This window comes from Fukomys damarensis, unplaced genomic scaffold (assembly GCF_012274545.1).
Source record: "Fukomys damarensis isolate Sample0158 unplaced genomic scaffold, DMR_v1.0_HiC HiC_scaffold_11, whole genome shotgun sequence".
Lineage (NCBI taxonomy): Eukaryota > Metazoa > Chordata > Mammalia > Rodentia > Bathyergidae > Fukomys > Fukomys damarensis.
The window spans coordinates 2,621,384-2,639,145 of record NW_022900923.1 but is presented as its reverse complement, the minus strand read 5'-3'; the positions used below and the strand labels follow the sequence as shown (position 1 = coordinate 2,639,145).

At 48.0% G+C, this 17,762-nt stretch overlaps 1 protein-coding gene and 1 non-coding gene across 2 annotated transcripts in view; both read right to left on the bottom strand.

Annotated features, from left to right (window-relative positions):
• Rab3gap2 (RAB3 GTPase activating non-catalytic protein subunit 2) overlaps positions 1-17,762 on the bottom strand; it is a 66,380-nt gene that overhangs the window by 28,558 nt on the left and 20,060 nt on the right. Inside the window, exons 5-11 of the mRNA XM_019210412.1 lie at positions 11,823-11,946; positions 10,827-10,908; positions 9,355-9,402; positions 9,202-9,277; positions 8,854-8,955; positions 5,056-5,155; positions 2,695-2,793 (exon numbers count right to left, since the gene is read on the bottom strand). Of these exons, the coding sequence (XP_019065957.1) occupies positions 2,695-2,793; positions 5,056-5,155; positions 8,854-8,955; positions 9,202-9,277; positions 9,355-9,402; positions 10,827-10,908; positions 11,823-11,946 (631 nt within the window). The remainder of the gene's footprint in view (positions 1-2,694; positions 2,794-5,055; positions 5,156-8,853; positions 8,956-9,201; positions 9,278-9,354; positions 9,403-10,826; positions 10,909-11,822; positions 11,947-17,762) is intronic.
• LOC117285617 lies at positions 920-1,050 on the bottom strand. The gene has a single exon (XR_004516701.1). It is a non-coding gene; the product is annotated as a small nucleolar RNA SNORA36 family (small nucleolar RNA).

Sequence of the window (17,762 nt, the reverse complement as noted above, 5' to 3'; positions counted from 1 at the left end):
ATGGCAACTCTGAACTCAGTGATACCTTGTCTTTAAAAACAGGAGATGCTGTGCTTTTACTTATTTCTAGTTTTTTGGTGATTTTTGGAAGTAGGGAGTAGACACACTTGTTCTTAACCCTGACCCTACCCATCTGGCCTTCATCCTCCCCATCCCACTTCAGCTGCGCACCTGCGGTGTCGACAGAGAGCTCGGTGTCCTGGGGCCCAGCGACCCCACCCTTCTGCACCTCCACCGCCCGCCGCCGGTTCAAGTTCACATCTGCTCCTCTGACCTCCAGCGCCGCACCCCACCGGTCTGCTGCCCCTATCCGAGCGCATGCCTGACCCGTCCACCCCCACCCTTCCCCGCTGCCTCACTTCATCGCCCACTCCACCGCTCAAGCCTAGAGACTAACGAACTCATCAAGCAGAAACCCACCTCGTCTCTCCCCTCCCCTGCCCGCCGCCTCAATCCTGCACGCACCTCCCCTCTGCTCTGGCTGCGCTCAGATCCAGCGCCCACACCAGTTTCCTCCTCTGCGTGCAGTGTGGTCAGCCTGGCCCTCCGTACCCGCTCTGCCTGCCCCCATTCCCCACTCTCCAGCCGGGCCAGGGGCTGAGCTTCTGCTTCCTGGGCACCCTGAGGTCGCTTCTCTCCCACCTCCTCTCACCCGCCTGGCCCCTCGCATCTCAGTGCACCTTCCAGGCAGATGCCTTCCCTCTCCTCCCGTCCTAACTTTCTGCCTACTGTCCTCGCGCTATCTACTACAGTGGCGTTCTGACAACGCCACCGCCGCTCACTTGGGTCCCTTGTTTATTGTTTGTCTCCCTCACAGGAGTGCGGGAGTCCCGTCTGCTTTGTCTGCAGGCACGGATCCTGTCCTCGGCCATAACAGCTACTTATCTGTTGGGTGACTGCTTCAGACCTTTATGAAGTCATCTGTAGGCTGGGGATGAAAGAATAGAAGGACAACTTCTATCCACACACTTTCCCTAGCCAGCTCCAATGTTCCAAAGTTTAATTACCAGAGCAGGGAGTGTGCCCTGAACTGAACTCAACACTTTGGAATCTTGACGACAGCATTTTCATGCTGAATGTTTGCGATAAGGGGTTTATTACAGAGCACTGAGAACTTACTATAGGACTGTGCAGGGTACCACAGTGGAGTCTGTGTGCCAGACACCTTCTGCGGGCCCCTCAGTCCGCCCTGTTCTCCCCCAGCCTGTCTGCATGGCTCAGGCTAACTTTGGGCTGAACTCACATGGTGGGAAGCCCATCGGGCGACCCAAAAGAGAAAGGAGAATGAAGAAGACATCAACTTCCTGGGTTCCTCCGAGAGCTGGCTGCAGCTCCGGAGCCAAGCTGCCCTGCTCTGCAGCCCTGGCTCCAAGCTGTGGTGCTGCCCAGCGCCAGAGTCTCTCCCACCTAGCTGTGGTACCACTGTGGCATGGGAGGCCTGGGGCCCCTGAACTACTCCTTGGTGGTTCTCCTACGCCATGCCTCTACCCACAGCGCCTCTGTGAAAAAGCCTTCACTTGTTTCCTTCTTTCAGGAGGCCGCCTGTCTTGAGTTGGGAATCTGGCTGACGAGACAGGCATCTAGAAAAACGATGTGACCGGCTTCACGAGGCACAGACTGGAAGAGGGTTCAGTGCAGCTGGTACCACACCATCCCACTTGCGAGAATTTCTCTCTCACATGTCCGTGTGCACACTGCACACACACTGGAAAGTGCCTAAGGATGCTTACGAAGGCCAAGGTGGCCTCTGGAAAGTAGGGTCTAAGGAAATTTTCTCTTTGTACATTTGTGTAGCATTTGAATTTTCAACCAGCATGTGTTACACAGACAGAAGACACATATGTTTTTGTTGTTTTTTGGTACCGGGGATTGAACTTGGGTCCTTGCGCTTGAGGCAGGCTTTGTTGTTTTTTGGTACCGGGGATTGAACTTGGGTCCTTGCGCTTGTGAGGCAGGCCACCGAACCGCTGAGCTAAGTCCCCGGCCCCTAGACACATATGGTTTTAAAAAGCACTTTCTTCTTCTCCACCCTACTCTCCTTAATTGAGAAGCCCATTACTGCCCGCCAGGGTTAAGGCCCTGTCCTTGCCAGTCCGACCCCTCTCCTCCAGCCACGGCACAGTCCTGGCGCTGCTGTGCCTCTGCTCAGAGACCTCAGCGCCTCTCGGCACGGCTGGGAGAAGCTCCGAAGGGAGGCACTCAGGTGCAAGCTGGTGGAAGATGAGGCCTTAAATGTGGACGCCCCGCTGCAGCGCCCACCCCGCACCCACGCCCACCAGCCAGCACGCCTTCCACACACTCCTCCTGGCCGACTCCTTGTCACGCCTTCAACCCCATGGAAGCCAAGCTGCTCTCCCTGCTGCGCCCACCCCGCTGGGCGCCGCAGCTGTCCTCATGCACACCCTCCCACCGCCTCTCACGGCTGGCCAGCAGGGACCGCCTGTTCTCATGGCTGTGTTCCTGACGCCTGCCTCATACCAGAGCCCTCAGATACTGGCTGCAGGAGGGAATCTGCTTTTAGCTACACTCTGCAGGTTCTAGGATTGCGTTTAAAAAGACTGATTTGTATAGTCATGATATGGACAATAACCACTGGCAGAAAAACTAAGTCAAAGAGGAAGCAACTTAAATACTGCTGCTCAGGGCAAACTAAATCTATTAAAACTGCTGAAGAGCCTCGCAGGCAGCACTTACCAATGCTGGCGTGATCCACGATGGTGTCGATATCTTGCAGACCCCACTTCTTATAAGCCAAGGGCGGTGGCTCTATGTTGTCGCTGCCCGACGCTGCAGCTGTCAGACAAAAATCAGACAATTCCGATGAAATGAAGTTCCACAAAAATAAGTGAATATATAATACGTGTTATTCTAAAATTTCAACTAACAAAGAAGAAAAGTAAGGGAATAAGGCATAGCAACCTTGTTTTTCTGCCATGGCAACAGACACAGAATGCCGACATTTAAAAGGACATTTCAAGAGATTTGGGGCACCCAGGTAACTCCAGAAGACTCTTAAAAATCCTAGAAGAGCACTAAAGATGGAGGTGAATTCAGATGGAACTCGACCCCAGAGAACCAGGTTCTCCCACTTGATAAAGTCGGGAAATCCTGGGAGCGGCAACCTGGGCTTTTGCTGAGTAAAAACTAAGAAACCAGAGACACACCACCACAGCCAGACTGGGCAGAAGTGCAACAGCCTTGTTCCTCTGCCTACTGAGTAAGAGGAGAAAACCAACAGCTGACACAGGCCACGGGCTCACACCAGGCCCATTCTCAGTCAACTTCACATCCACAGAGAGCAGTGTTCTGATCATCAATTCTGATGAAAAGTTCATGCTACTAAAGGAAAAGATAATTCTCCACACACTGAAGATTTGATAGGAAGACCAAAAGAGTTTTCCTAAATTGTCAAATAAATGCCACAACCATCTGTTTCTAAGTCACCAGAATTCTTTTTGGAGCGACTTACAATGAGAGAGCATGAAGTGGCTTAGTTCCTTTCTTCCTAAGAGACAAAATGACTCACAAGTCTTCTACATCACAAATACACAGGAATTCAAAACCAGTGAAAGCAGGTGATTGACAACACCAATTGTTTTTTTATTTTTTATTTTTTTGGTTTTTCGAGACAGGGTCTCACTATGCAGTTGAGACTGCCCTGGAACTCACTATGTAGCCCATGCTGGTCTCAAACTCTCAATGCTCCTGCCTCAGCCTCCCGAGTGCTGGGATTACAGGCATGCGCCACCACACCCGGCTCTGACAACACCAATTGTAACAGCATTATCCATTTCTAGTTCAATAATGGAATTCTTACCTACAGAACATTGCCAGTCTCTTTGGGCATCACGTGTTGATGGTGACTATTTTAAATTAATGGGGACTATTTAAAATGATGACTATGACAAATTTTAAATGGTGATTTTTAAATAAATGGTGACTAATTTAAACAAATGATGTTTATAATGATGTTTATGGTAGGTTAAACGTAATCAATTAAAAAGATTATGAATACAGGTATAAAACTCAAAGATTTTCTGACCTAATAACAAGCACACACTACTAAAAAGAACATGTCCCAAACTTCAGAATTTTATCAGTTACAGCCTACTATGAACAGAAAAATTTTCCAATGCAAGAGAAACGGTGCATTTTTTCCCCTAGAAGAAATTGTTTATTTTGCATCTTACAGTTAATCTGGATTTAGAAATTTTTGTGAAGTAGCACACGTATCCCAAGGAAAGCATTCACCTCCGAGATGATCTCAACCCCTGAGGGTAGTAGCCAAGGGCCACCAGGCTCCCCACCTAAGCTGGAAGGACGGAGGAAGCTCCGCTTCTGCTGCTGCCTCTGCAGCTTGTCTTCCCTTCCTCGTCTTCAATATCTCCAAAACTGAGACCTTAAAAGTCATTAGTGGTGTGTATTTCACTAGCATTACCATGTTTTTCCTCTTGGTGTCAGAATAACTGCACCTTATAGCCAAAGGCGTCCTGAATCCATGGACTCCATTATCCTCTTCCAAGAATGCAACAGGGTCTGAATGGAAACTATGGGGTGGGCCGGGGATGCAGCTCAGTGGTGCCGCTGCCTGCTCACAAGCTCAAGGTCCAGAGTTCAATCCCCCGTACCAAACCAAACCAAACAAAACTAGGAGCAGAAAGCAAGGATTCTTCATTAGCAGTGCAGTGCCCAGGAGCCTCCTTAAGCTCAGGCCCCATCGACCTTCCCGCTGGGCTCGCACCCTGCACAGGACACCTCAGTGCTAGGTGAGGAGGCGGCAGCGCAGTCACAGCCCGGGAGCCGTGGTCGGTGAGACGTGGTCAGGCACAGCCGCGTTCCTCTGTGCAGGTGCGAGTCCTGCTCCCGGCAAGAGCCGGTGAGGACGCCCGAGACGACCCCCACGGCCCTCAGTGCCCATCAGGGCAGGTTCCTGTCCACAGCAGCAATCAAGCACCAAAGGCCCTGTTCATTTAGAAGACTTGACTAGTTCCGCGGCCAGGCCTCTTCAGTAAAATAACATCATAACAAGTTAGTATTTCTTGCCAGTAAAAGTACCTTTTGCTACCTGGTTTCTACAGGCACGAAGAGACTGAAAAAGGCTAAATCCGTCAATGGTCACAATGGCAGCTGGATATAAGATGCTCAGTTCTTCACTCTATTAAAGAAGAAAGGGAAAAATAATAAGTTTTGCTCAAGTAGATTTGGAAAATAAGTATAGCTTTTTTTAAATACCTAATATCAGGAATAATGTAAAGTAATGTAGTGTGACTGTCCAATACAAAAGCAGTATCAGGCAGTGGAACAATAAAAACAAATGGAAAATTAATTCCGGAATGACTCTGCCAAAGAGTTACAATTCTTCTCAAACATGAGCTCTTGTAAACGGCAGGAAAGTGGTCTCAGGACAGATTGGAAGGCCAACAAAAAATGTTTCAGTATCATAAAAATTAAAAAGAAAATGGCCAAAGAGGAAGTGGGAAGGGGAGGAGAAAGGAAATAAGGGAAAAGAAAAAGTGTGAAAAAAGGAAACAAAGTCTCTGTAAACAGGGAAGGTTGAAAGGGGTGAAGGGAGGGCAGGGGTAAGGGGAAAAAACAAGAACCAAGAGAGATCATGTAAAGGCACAAGATCCCCATGATAAATGTAACTGTATTGTTTGCTTTAAATGTACCAATAAACTTAATGGAAAAAACAAAACTAAAAATAAAATGGGCAAAAAAAGAAAGAAAGTAGTCACTGCACAGATACAAGCACTACCTAACAAGGCCGGCAGAAGTCCCAGGCACATTCTCACATATATCCATACACCTGGAATGAGCCCATACCACACACTGTGTTCTATTATGTGTTTAGGACTCAATAATGCCAATGCTATGTTTCCACTTACGTAAATAAGCAAACCATCGCTTCCCCTGGATCTACACTGTTCTTTTTTTTTTTGCGACTGGGTTGCCCTATGCTGCCCAGGCTGGCCTTGAACTCCTGGGCTCAAGCAATCCTCCTGCCTCAGCCTCCCAAGTAGCAGGGACGAGTCTCCGCCACTGTGCCAAGCTATGTAACCAATTTTACTTAACCAGCTCTTCCCAATGGACATTCACTTGGCATCCTGCTTCCGCCCATGCTCTCCACAAGCCACGTGCCACACAGCAGTCACTTCAGAAGCAAGGCGACCAAACCACTGTCCTGATGAAAGCAGCCCACAGCTTCCACTGCGTCTGGAGTAGAACCATGGGCGAGACTTCCGCTTCAGCAGGAAGGAGGGTGACACCTCTGCCCTCGGCCATGCGTAGGCCGCTGGCTCCTCCCTCCAGACGTCACCGCCACCCTCGGTCCCTGCCCAGGTCTCAGCCTGATGCCAGGCCGCTGCAAGCTTCCATCTCACACAGCCCACGTCTCTTGCGTGACGGCTTGGTCCTTGGCCTGTCCCAGGGCACCGTGTGGAGCTGGAGTCGCCTGGTGCCCTCTACCCTCAGCACCTAGACCCAGACAGGACAAGTCCCGGGTGACTCATGGCCACGTTTTAGTATCACAGATGTTGCTGCGACAGATGTCCCTTCGTCCCCACACTGCTCCTGTCCGCAGGGCGCCACTTCAGCAGTTCAGTGAGCCCCTTCAGGCTTTCCTTTTCGTACACATCACTATTCCGCAGCCACAAGTCCTATCAGTCCGTAACCCAGTAACACCACGATGCCCATTTCTCCATCACGACCACCAGTCTACGCGCCTTCAGCTCTGCCGACGTGGCAGGTGAAACACGATCGTCCCGTGCGCTCCTCACACCTCTCAGATCACAAAGGCCCAACACTTTCTCCTGCCTTCGGGGCCTATGGCATTTCTTCTCTGGAGACTCCCTGCCCCTTCCTCTATGGACTGCTAAAATAGAGACCCTGGGCCGAGGCTGACACGGCGCGTATGCAGGGAGGGTGCCTCCTCACGGGCTCGACCAGCTGAGACAGAAAGGCCCAGGAACGCACTACACAGACCCCAGGGGCCCCATGCCTGTGGTCACCATGCAAGGTGACAAGATGGGCGGGCAGGGGGCCCAAGTGCAGCCTGAGCCTCTCTGAGAAGAGGTTCCTGGGCCTGTGCCAGGCTGGGACTGTGGGAAGCAGGCCAGTCAGGCTCCCGGTGCAGACACAAAGGTCGGGACCAGGCCTGGGGGCTCACACGGCACCCAGAGCCACATGAAGGCTTTCTGGTCCACGCAAAGAACAAGCAAATATTTAAGTGTCAGGTGATGTCCCATCAGGCCTAACAGCATGACAGACACAACCAGGCCCAGAGTTTTAAAGACCCTTCAACCTCCAGTGGATGTGTGGAAAATGGAGTTTGTCAAGAGACACCTTGAACTTACAGATCTTTATCTTTGGTGTGACTGCCGTCTCCTCCTCTGCCCTCCGATGAACGTCACCAAGACGTGAGTCTCCCGCTGCAGCTCTGCTGCCCCACCTCCCCCGGCGCCTGGCCTCACAGAAGCTCTGCACCATTACCCCAACACTTGCGTCTTCACCATATTCCCCGCCACGGCTCTGAGTTCGGTGTGCTCCGAACCACGTCTAATGAGCTCTATTCATTCCCCTCTTCCAGGTCCGCCCGCGATGCTCGTGAACGGCTTCTCTGGCTCCTGCTGCCTGCTTCTTCAGCGGGGCTTCTGTCCTTGTCCTCTCTCCCCGCCCTGCCCAGAGGGTCATCCCGCAGCAAGGGTCTGTTGCCCAGCACTTCCTGCTCAGGAACCCCGGGAGCTTCTCTCCTCCCAGTCGAGCACAGTGTGGCCCCGTCCAGGGTCTCTCCGTTTCCTGGCACAGGTTTCTTTGTTGTAGCACACACACCCCTTCCTTTATCCGAATCTTCTCTCACTTTCCTCTGACATACCTGATACCCTCCCTCTTTTCCACTTAATTCCAATTAATTAAATCCCATGCCTATCATCCATGGATTAAGTGAAATCTCACCTGCTCCATGAAACTTTCTTAGTCCTAATTGAGCTGCCCCTGCTCTAACCTGTATAGAATTGGTTCTGTTCATGTGAATTAGCAAGTAGGTATTGTTTCATCCTCAGTTCACTCACAGGTACTAAGGGACATTAAACTAATCTCTCTTACTAGACACGCAGTCTTCTTCTACGGCGCCAGGCCAGGTATCATTCAGTTTCAGCCTCCCACATGTACAACACATGACCTGAAACCCTTTGGAATCCAAGAAATGCAAGAAAGGGAAGCGCACTACACAGTTTCGACTGTGAACACTGCAAAGCAAATAAAAGCAGTCAAAGCGGCCCTATGCTGTACTTATCTTTTGAATACAAGGCTGTGGTACAAGTGAAATATTTTTTTTCTGGAACCATGACTCGAACTCAGAACCTTGTTTTGAATATTTGCCAGGCAGGTATGGCGCCACTGAGCTACATCCCCAGCCCTACAACTGAAATCTTACCAGGCATCTAGGCAGAAGTGAAAGCCTTACATACTGAATATTGTTTTCTCAATCAAATTTTTCAATAAATATATTTTTTCACAATACACTAAAACAGTATTTTTCTGCGAAATAGTTAAGTACAAGGTATTGTACTAAGATCAGAACTTAAGTAAAAATTTAAAAAAGATATGTTATATAATACCATATTTTTGCTTTAAGTTGTTAAAGTCTAAAACTGAGAAACCTGTTGGCTTCTTGTATTTTACTGTAAAATGAAATGGAGTATTTCGTTGAAATGTAAGAGCCAGACGGCATCCTGCATGCAGCTACAGGAGCCAGACCAGCTGGCGAGCCTCAGACGGAAACATCAAAGCTTCCTGCAGAGTGGCAGGGCCCAGGCCAGGCGCAACCCTGCCCGCCAGCCTGTGTGCCCACAGTACCTGCTCGGTGACGCCGGGGTGCCGGGGGATCTCGTAGGTCCTGCATTTCAGCTGGAGCACCATGTCCTCGTTCAGCAGCTGTGCGAGCAGGAGCACGCCAGTCTGGGAGGAAGCACAGAGAGGCGCCGCTTTTTCCCTGCACACTGGACGGCACGCCAGGCAGAGCCACTCGTGTTCTCTCTTCAGAACCAGCTTTCTTCTCTGAATCTTCCACCAGGAGGCCCAGGCTGTTCCCGCCACCACCCCCACAGGCATCACGACTCCTTTGCAAGAGGAGGAAACTAAGTCACAGCGAGTAAACGGGGACGCATACAGGTAATGCAGCCAACTGCTGGAAACTCAACTCACCTCAGTGTAGAAGCGAACGTAACCTGAAGTAAAACCCACCACGATGCAGGTCCAGTCAGGGCGCCCCGTGGAACTCCTGTCACAAACACAGCTCCTGACCAGACTGCCCAAATGTCTGTGCAAAGGCCACAGAGAGCCCGCGCTCCCCCTTACCTTTTCTGGCTTGCTAGTGGGATGCACAGAGCACTAGTCACATATTCTCTGAGAACAAAAGCAAGTCAAAATCAAAATTTTACGCCTATCCAGTGACCTTAGCAATTACTCTTATTTCTCCACAGTGTGGGGGTAAAGCACAGTAAGTGCTCAGTTCTGTTTGATGTATAGTAACATTCCACCGTAAAGCTCATTCACATAAGGTATAATATATTCATTCCAAGTTAAGAAAAAACAGTATTTACTCTGTGCTGTCTTCAAAAAGCATGAAAGAAAGCAAGACTACTTATACTACTACACTACGTACACCACCGACTGTATCAGAATTGTAACGTCTCAAATGACCAGCCTCATCTTAGACCAGGGATGGGCAGAGGGGAGGGCAGGGACAGTCACACGACATGGAGACGCGCCTAAGCCAGGACCCTGTATGCACAGATAAGCACTCGAACCCTGGGCTCTGGCCCCCACAGGATGTGTCATGTCAAGGACTTCTGTACTTTAACTAGCACCTTTCTTCTCTAATTCGTACAACTGCCCTTTTAGCCATTTTCCTAAGTACATATTAGAGCTGACGCTACCTAAAGAAAGATGTTTCCCCCGATATACAGACTGTAGATATCGTCAGGAGCTCACACACAGCCCTGAAATCCAAACTGCTCCTACAGATTGGGCTTTGTTAACTCCGCAAATCTCAGGACACCATCAGCTTAGGAAGAAATCACCAGCACTCCCGCCCCACACGTCACAAGGTAAGCACTGAATTAAATCAGTCTTGTCCATTTTTAAAGTAACACGTTTACTGTTGTTCATTTATGACGAGACATTTTAATTTGCGTAAAATGCTTTGATAAAATGAAACATACGGCTTCTCTTGGTAAGAATGGAAAACATCTCACTATCTCCAATGTGCCGGGCACTTCCACCTGACGGATCAAGTCTGAGAGGCCTCCTGACTCTTCTCGGCAGCTTCCAATCACAGAAATGTAACTGGACGCTACTCTTGCCCCAGGGCCCATGTGGCAGCCCCGTCACCTGGCCATGCTAGAGAGCCCGGTTCTCCAAGTCTCACCAGCTCGGCAGGAGACTTAAGGCACACTCTGGACTTCTTGGAGTAAGTGAGAGCTTTGGGAATTAATGCAGCACTTGAGGGGTACAAGCCCAGAGCTAGGAAAACGACCACCCTTGGCATCTAGATTTAGCTACAGAGAACTGGGGGAGAAGACAGGCAGGATACAAAGAGGGTTTCATGAATTCTTTCTGAACTCTAATCTTCAAAATGGACTTAAAAATAAATCACATGAGTAAAATAAAAATCTGCTGGGAAAATCATTGTTTATAACTTTTAAAGTTGGGATACACATACATTTAAATAACTTCACATGATAAAGCTTCTTAATAGATTCAGTTACAAGTCAATTTCACATCTGTATTTAATTCACAGAGAAACAAAAAAAGTAACTGGTGCCTACCCTTCTTCGACACTTAAAGAACCACTCCAAGCCACAGCAAACTGCATTTCTTCTTTTCCTTTATCACTATGTTTCCATTTTGCTGAAAAATTAAGATACCATATAAAGTAACCTTATAGTACACTAAGATAGTAATTTATAAACTCTGCTCTTTCTCTTTAGAGGAGTACAAAATATAAAAGTTCTGAAAACAAAAGTTCTGTATTAACTGACTTGGGTGTTTTTATAGTTAAACACAAGATGATGCTTTAAATTTTTAAAGACATTTTATGCTATCACCTGGTCTCCTAGCCTTTAGCCTCTTGTTCTTCTGATTAAACTCGTATAAAGTCGTCATAGGTTTTACAGAATAAAGTTATTAATCTTATACATCACCCTACATATTTTATTTTTAAGATTACTTTTATCTTCAGATAGCACAGAAAATTTTTCCATCACACTTACACTACGAGGGATAAATTTACTTTGTAAGACTGTCTCCTGGCCATTTTATATATAACCTTATCTTGATCAATGAAGTTTTTCATATTCCATATATTTCCCAAATCATAAATTTAACTTTCAACAAAAATTTTACGAGCTGCAAACTCATGTCCCAATAAAAGGCCGGAGCAGTGTGAGTCTTCAGACGGGCTAGAAATCGCTCCACTCATCTAAGGGTCTGCCCCCAAGGACGGATGCAACCATTACCTGCTACACACACGTGCCAATAAAAGGGGCAACTGGAAGAAAGGAGGGCCTGGGAACTTGTCCCCGTAGGAACTGGAGAATGTCCCGTGCAGCCTCTGAAGTGCCACTGACAGCCCAAGTGTTTCAAGAGAAAAGAGGAAAGGAGAAAGGAGAAAAAGAAAGGAAAGGGGGGTAAAAGTGCTCTGCAGTCTTCCAACGCCCTGTACGATACGTACAGCAGAAATGACTTTCTTGCTCCATCCAATCACTTTTCTGCTCAGGTCTATGCATGAAAATAAAGGTCCCCCAAAATAACTTGTTACTCACGCACTAGAAACACAGCTTTCTGTTCCCGAGCTATGACCATAAGGTCGCTGGTTGGAGACAAAGATAAAACGCAATCTTGAAGCCAGGAAGTTTTCCGTGTCTTGCAAGTACTCCCTTCTTCTTCCTGTGGGTAAAAGTGCAATTACCGTAAATATGCAACACTATCAAAAGGATTTCAACTCGGCTTGCCTGCCTTGAGGGGCAGGGAGAGGGAAAAAAAGAAAAATGCAAGGTTCTCCATTCTTTTTTTGTTGTCTTGAGGGTTCTCAATTCCTTTGGAGAGTTTTATATTTCTTATCAAAATATGTCAAAGATGACCAACAAATAAAATACTATAAACACATCTCAGCTTTGAATACGAACACAAATTTAAATATGAAAAAGCACAGCATCGGAGGAGTGATACACAGGGATCAGTCCAGGAACGAGTCTGTACTAGTGACCGGCACATAACTCTCTGTACAGACAGCTGCTGCGTCTTCCTCCAGACGAAGAGAAATGCCACACCTGATGATTGTCATGATGGCTGCAGGGGTCTATAAAAGTATGTGAAGCTTCTTGCTTTCTAACTGGATATTTGCTGCGTGGGGAAGTCCCACAGTGAAAATGTGAACAGCAGACACAGGTCTTCTTTGGAAAATCCCATGCTCCTACAGTTAGCCACTAGCTGTCCCCTCTACGGATGACCGACGCGGCTCCCATTCGCGTGTGCTTCCCGAGACCCTCTCTGTATACACGCGTGCGTGCCTCACCCTCCCCTCACAGAACAGTACAACACACACACTTTAACTACTTGCTCTCTTCCCTTAACATACACCCCAGACTTTGTCCCACATTTAGTTTCCTGTTTTTAACGGTTGCACATATACTAAGCGTTACGTCCTGCAGGTGTAACTACGCCCGACTGAGGGGCGTTCGTGTTGCTTGCGATCTTTTGCTGTTGCACACTACACCCCAGTGAGTAACTCCAGGAATGTGTCAGTGCATGTGCTTGGGAGTCTGTCGGTGACACAAGTTCCCAGAAGTGAAGCTGCTGGACGAAGGGACTGCGCATTAGTGAGTCGCTGGACGTTTTCAAATGTGCCCCGCACGTACCGTATTCACACAGGAGGAGGCAAAGTGCTCACTTTCCCACTGATATTTCAAAAGATGTTTTAACTCTTTCTTCAGTTTTTGTTTTTTGTTAGAACACGTTTGCAGCTTACATTCCTTGTGGGAGTTACTTTACACCGCGCATCTTGTTCCCTTTCCACCGCCTCCCCCTCCCATGCAGCAGTTAAGCCGTGTCTCTGATTTATTTCACGTAACACTGCACTCAAGGTGCCTCCATTTTCCTACAGACAACTCAAGCTTATACTTCTTTATGGCAGAGTCGTGTTCCACTGTGAAGAAAGTCTTAACTCTTGATCTTTGTCAATCCAGTAACAACTGATCTCTCAGTTTTGTCTCTTGCTCTCTGAATTGGAGACTGGAAAAGTGATGGCTTAGTATACTTTTAACTACATCTCTCTTACAAATGAGAATAGGCACTTTCTCATTTGCTTAACAAAAATTCTCATTTGCATAAAAATTAAGCAAATTTCCTAGGAACAGGCTGCTGCTCTGTAGATTTCTCCTCCTGGCCTGCTGCTCTCTAAAAGTTATACACTCTCCTTACACACAAGGAAAACTGGCCCTTTTCATGAGAGTTGTAAATAGTTTTTCCCAATATACTATGTGGTGGCTTCTTTTTTCTAAGCAATAATTTTTTTACTGTTAAGCAACTAAATCACTGACCTGTTCCCTTGCAGGTCCTTTTTTATGTCTGAAGATTCCTACCTTGCTTGGCCCCATCTAGTATCTTTTAGACTGAATTATTCAAGTGGGAAAAGAGGACAAAATTGTAAGGCTGCCTTTTTTTTTTTTCTTCTTTTTTTTGGCACTGGGAATCCCCAGTGCCATCTTTTAGACTGAATTATTCAAGTGGGAAAAGAGGACAAAATTGTAAGGCTGCCTTTTTTTTTTTCTTCTTTTTTTTGGCACTGGGGATTGAACTCAGGATCTTGCATTTGCAAGGCAGGCAGCAGCACCATTGAGCTAAATCCTCGGCCCTGTAAGGCTGCTTTTAAATTTTATGCTCTTTAAAAATTTTTCATAAGCATGCACTACCAGCATTTACAAAATTTAAGAGACTTTAAAAACAGAAAGTCATGCTAGTCAGAAATACTCCTATAACATTTCCAGGAAAGATAAATTATTCTTCCCAGGACACCATCAGAAAAATGTGTAAAGCACAAATAAAACACAGCTGACAGGCCCCCAGTAAGCCCGAAACCTCTGGAAAACCATGCAGTCCTTCCCTTTAGACTGAACACTAGAAATAGCCTTCAGAGCCTTTGTTTCTTTAAAACCAGGTGAGCTAAGGAGGCTGCACTCTACCTCTCCCAAAAGACAGGACAGTAACTGGCAAAACCCTGTTCTATCCACATTCCACTTTTCAGGAATTCTGCCTCTAGCCTAGTGTATTTTTTAAAATGTGTATTTTATACAGAAAAGCTAGGGAGAACACTGTCCGCTGAGAGTGAAAGTCAGTTCAGGTCAGCTTTTCCCCAGCCGTCTCTGCTGAGGGACCCGACTCCTCCCAGAGGCAACACCACTGCTGTTTTCCTCTCCCCATGGAGACCCCACCTTCAGGCAGCAGCGCTTAGGGTAAATCATACAGGAATGTTATTTAGGCATCACACTTGATTAAAAAAAAAAAAAAAAAAAAAAAAAACACACACCAGCAGTGTCTAAAACCTTTAATTGGATTCTTTTATCCTGTAGCTTCTATTTCACTGCAATTAAAAAAAAAATCAAAATAATGCTCCAGAAAAGGAGTATTACACCGATTTAGGCAAACTCTACCAAAAATAATTTTAAGAACCAACAGAGCATCTACACAAATGGGATTCTGTCTTTTACCATACTTCTAAGATTATGTTCAAACAATAAACCCTGACAATGTTCTAAAGCCTATTTGTCAATAAAAACACCGTTTCCATGTTTCTGTCCCATGTTTTCACAATAATGTCACCCGCAGGGACTAGGTCTGACGTATGCGTACACAGAAGACACAAAGGCAAAGAACGTCAAAGAACAAGGCCTTAGAGCCCAGCAGTCCATGGCTGACATTCTTGCCGGTAAGAGACGGATTAGAACCCAGCGCCACTCCCTGTCACCTTCTCGAGCAACGCGGTGCCACGCTGTCATCAAGCTTGCTTTGCCACCTTCCCTACAAAACGACTCTCAGAGATTCCAGCAGCAGACAGAATTTTGCTCCACGAGCACAAAGCATGATGAAAACTTGGGAAATGGACGTCACCTGCTTGGATGTAAGTTTAGAGAAACAAGTCTGCTGTCTTTTCTTTTCGAGGCTGCAGAATCCCACCCGACGGCTGAGCGGACCATGACACTGAGGGGAGATCGGGGGCACTGACACACATGGTCTTGGCCTGGTACTACAATTTCTTAGTGAGTTACTCTGCTGCTATTAACATAAATGGTCCTCAATAGCTAACCCAGCAGTTTCCAGCTGGGGCAGCTGCTCCCTGGGGAACCTGGGCACAGCCTGGAGAAACTGAGTACCTGGTGGCAGAGGCTGAGATGTGCTCAGGATGCTACAGCGACAGTCCCAGCCCAAGGGAGTCCCTGTCCAGTGGCAGACAGCCCTAAACTACAGGCCCAGCGTCTCAGTACTCGAGGCTGAGCCCACCCTTAAGTTTCTTCTCCTGTAGCGCTTACGGCCTCTGTAAGTGGGCAGATTCTCTACTGTTACTACTGTTAGCCAGTCACGCAGGACTTACAGGCTCGTTGAAGAGACGAGCGAACAACGTTCACTTCACACGTAACTTCCATCAAGCACATGGCTACAGCACTGTGGCAGAATGGACCATGCCTGTGCCATTCCACTGCTGACTGACCGATCCACGGATGACTGGGCACCGGGAGGCATTTGTCTCGGAGGCTGGAAGTGGGGTTGAACTTCTCGCCACTCCGAATCCTGACCCACGGCAGCAGGCACAGTGCATGGCGACCCCAGTCCAGCAGCAACAAGAGTGCAGTGAGACCCGTGGAGCTGGGGTCTGCAGCAGAGCGGCTCCCACAGCTGGGACGGAGGTGACACAGAAGGAAGCAGCGCAAACGGCCCAGCGCTGGCATCCACAGTCCTCCCGCTCCTCCGGGACAGGAGCAGCTGTCCTGATGACTCAGAGGATGGAGCCAAACACACTGCACGGGGCTCAGCAGGGGACCAGTGCCCTCGGCCTCCTTGTCGGAGAACAGACCCAGGGCTGGCGGCACAGGAAGGTCGATGGGCCCGCTGGCCATCCTGAAAAGGGACCACATCTTCCCATGTGCGATCTGCAGACCAGGCACCACACAACAACATGAACTTTTCTGTCCCTTTGTTTGCCTTTAAATATTCACTGCTGCTCTCTTCATGTACTCAAGGATTTCTTCTTTCTTTTTGAGGATATGTTGAAAGAAATTTGCTAATTTCCATAGGACTTCTCCCACTTGCACCAGTATTTGGGGGGGCAGTACCGGGAATCGAACTAGAGACCTTGCACTTGCGAGGCAGGTGGTGGACCCACTGAGCTAAATCCCTGGCCCTAGTATTTTTCTGTTTTAAATTTACTTTATAATATGGTAAAATCTGCTCTGGTTGGGGAAAAATAGCTAAGACTATGGGAAACAACAAATACCTGTTTATAATTTTAGGGTGTTACCTAGTCTGGGTTGCATCATTAGACACTTTTTGTTTCACTGAATCGGATACACTGAGCACTGTGTCTCAGTACAGAGACACAGCTCAGTGCAGAGGGCAGGGGCAGCCGACATGCAAAGCAAGAATTAAGAATGTGGATTTGCCTGAAGCAGGTCCTTGTCAGATTCAGGGGAGCCTCAGTCACGGCAGAAGTAACTCCGCGAGATATCAGATGGTGCCGAAGAGGACAGGCCTTGTTCAGGCTGGGTCAGGGAACCAGTACCCACCCACCTTTGCAACCAAACAACAAGGAAGCTTGGGTGGGCACAGAGCTGCAGGGACCACAGATTTGCAGGGCTGACACAGCAGCGGCCACATCCAGTGGCTGCGAGGTGCAGGCACATGGTCTGTTCTGTGCCTTTAAGGACATCTGCCTACCAATTAGGGTTCTGGAAAAGCTCCCTGAAACACTGGGGCCCATGTTTACTAAGAGTGCTCCCCTAAAGCCAGTGATCCTAAAATAACACCATCAACCAATACAGTGCTTAGTTTCCCCAGTAAGGCATAAAACTTAGAAAAAGAAAACCCCACTTCACCTCTTCAGGTGCCCCAGTTTTCCACAGTAGCTCGCACCTAGCTGCTCAGGTTAACACGAAGAGCCCTTTTGTATCTGTACAGCGTCATCCCTGCTGGGAAGGAAGAAGCCTCTGACAAGAGCTGGGGTGAGGACTACGCCTCAAGGGTTTTTGTGATCTGCACCAGCATGGAAGCCACTACCACGGATTAGGAAAAGGAGTCTCACTGAACAACTGGGGCTATGGCATGTACTCCGCCCACAGAGATGTCAAGTCTTCTTCCACAGGTCACGCAGCCAGCCTTTCAAGTACAGCCACTCCCATGGCGGCTAGGGCGCCCATGGAAATGGAGCAGCACACGTTTCATGATATCTACCAGCTCTCGCAGTCACCACCACAGAAGTGGCCGGGAGTAGACGTACAAACTTGCAACTCTGCAACAGTCAGCTTGCTGCTTACAACGGACGCCGCTCCTGTCACTGCCAAGTCTGAAAGGTATTTTCTCATTAAGGTGAACCCCAACATAAGGCGCATGCACTTCCACTCTCAGGAGCTTGTCACCCGCGTCAGAGATAAAATGCTCACCTAGACTTTTAAAGCCACAGACGTAACTACTTCAGCAATCTTAAAACACAAAAA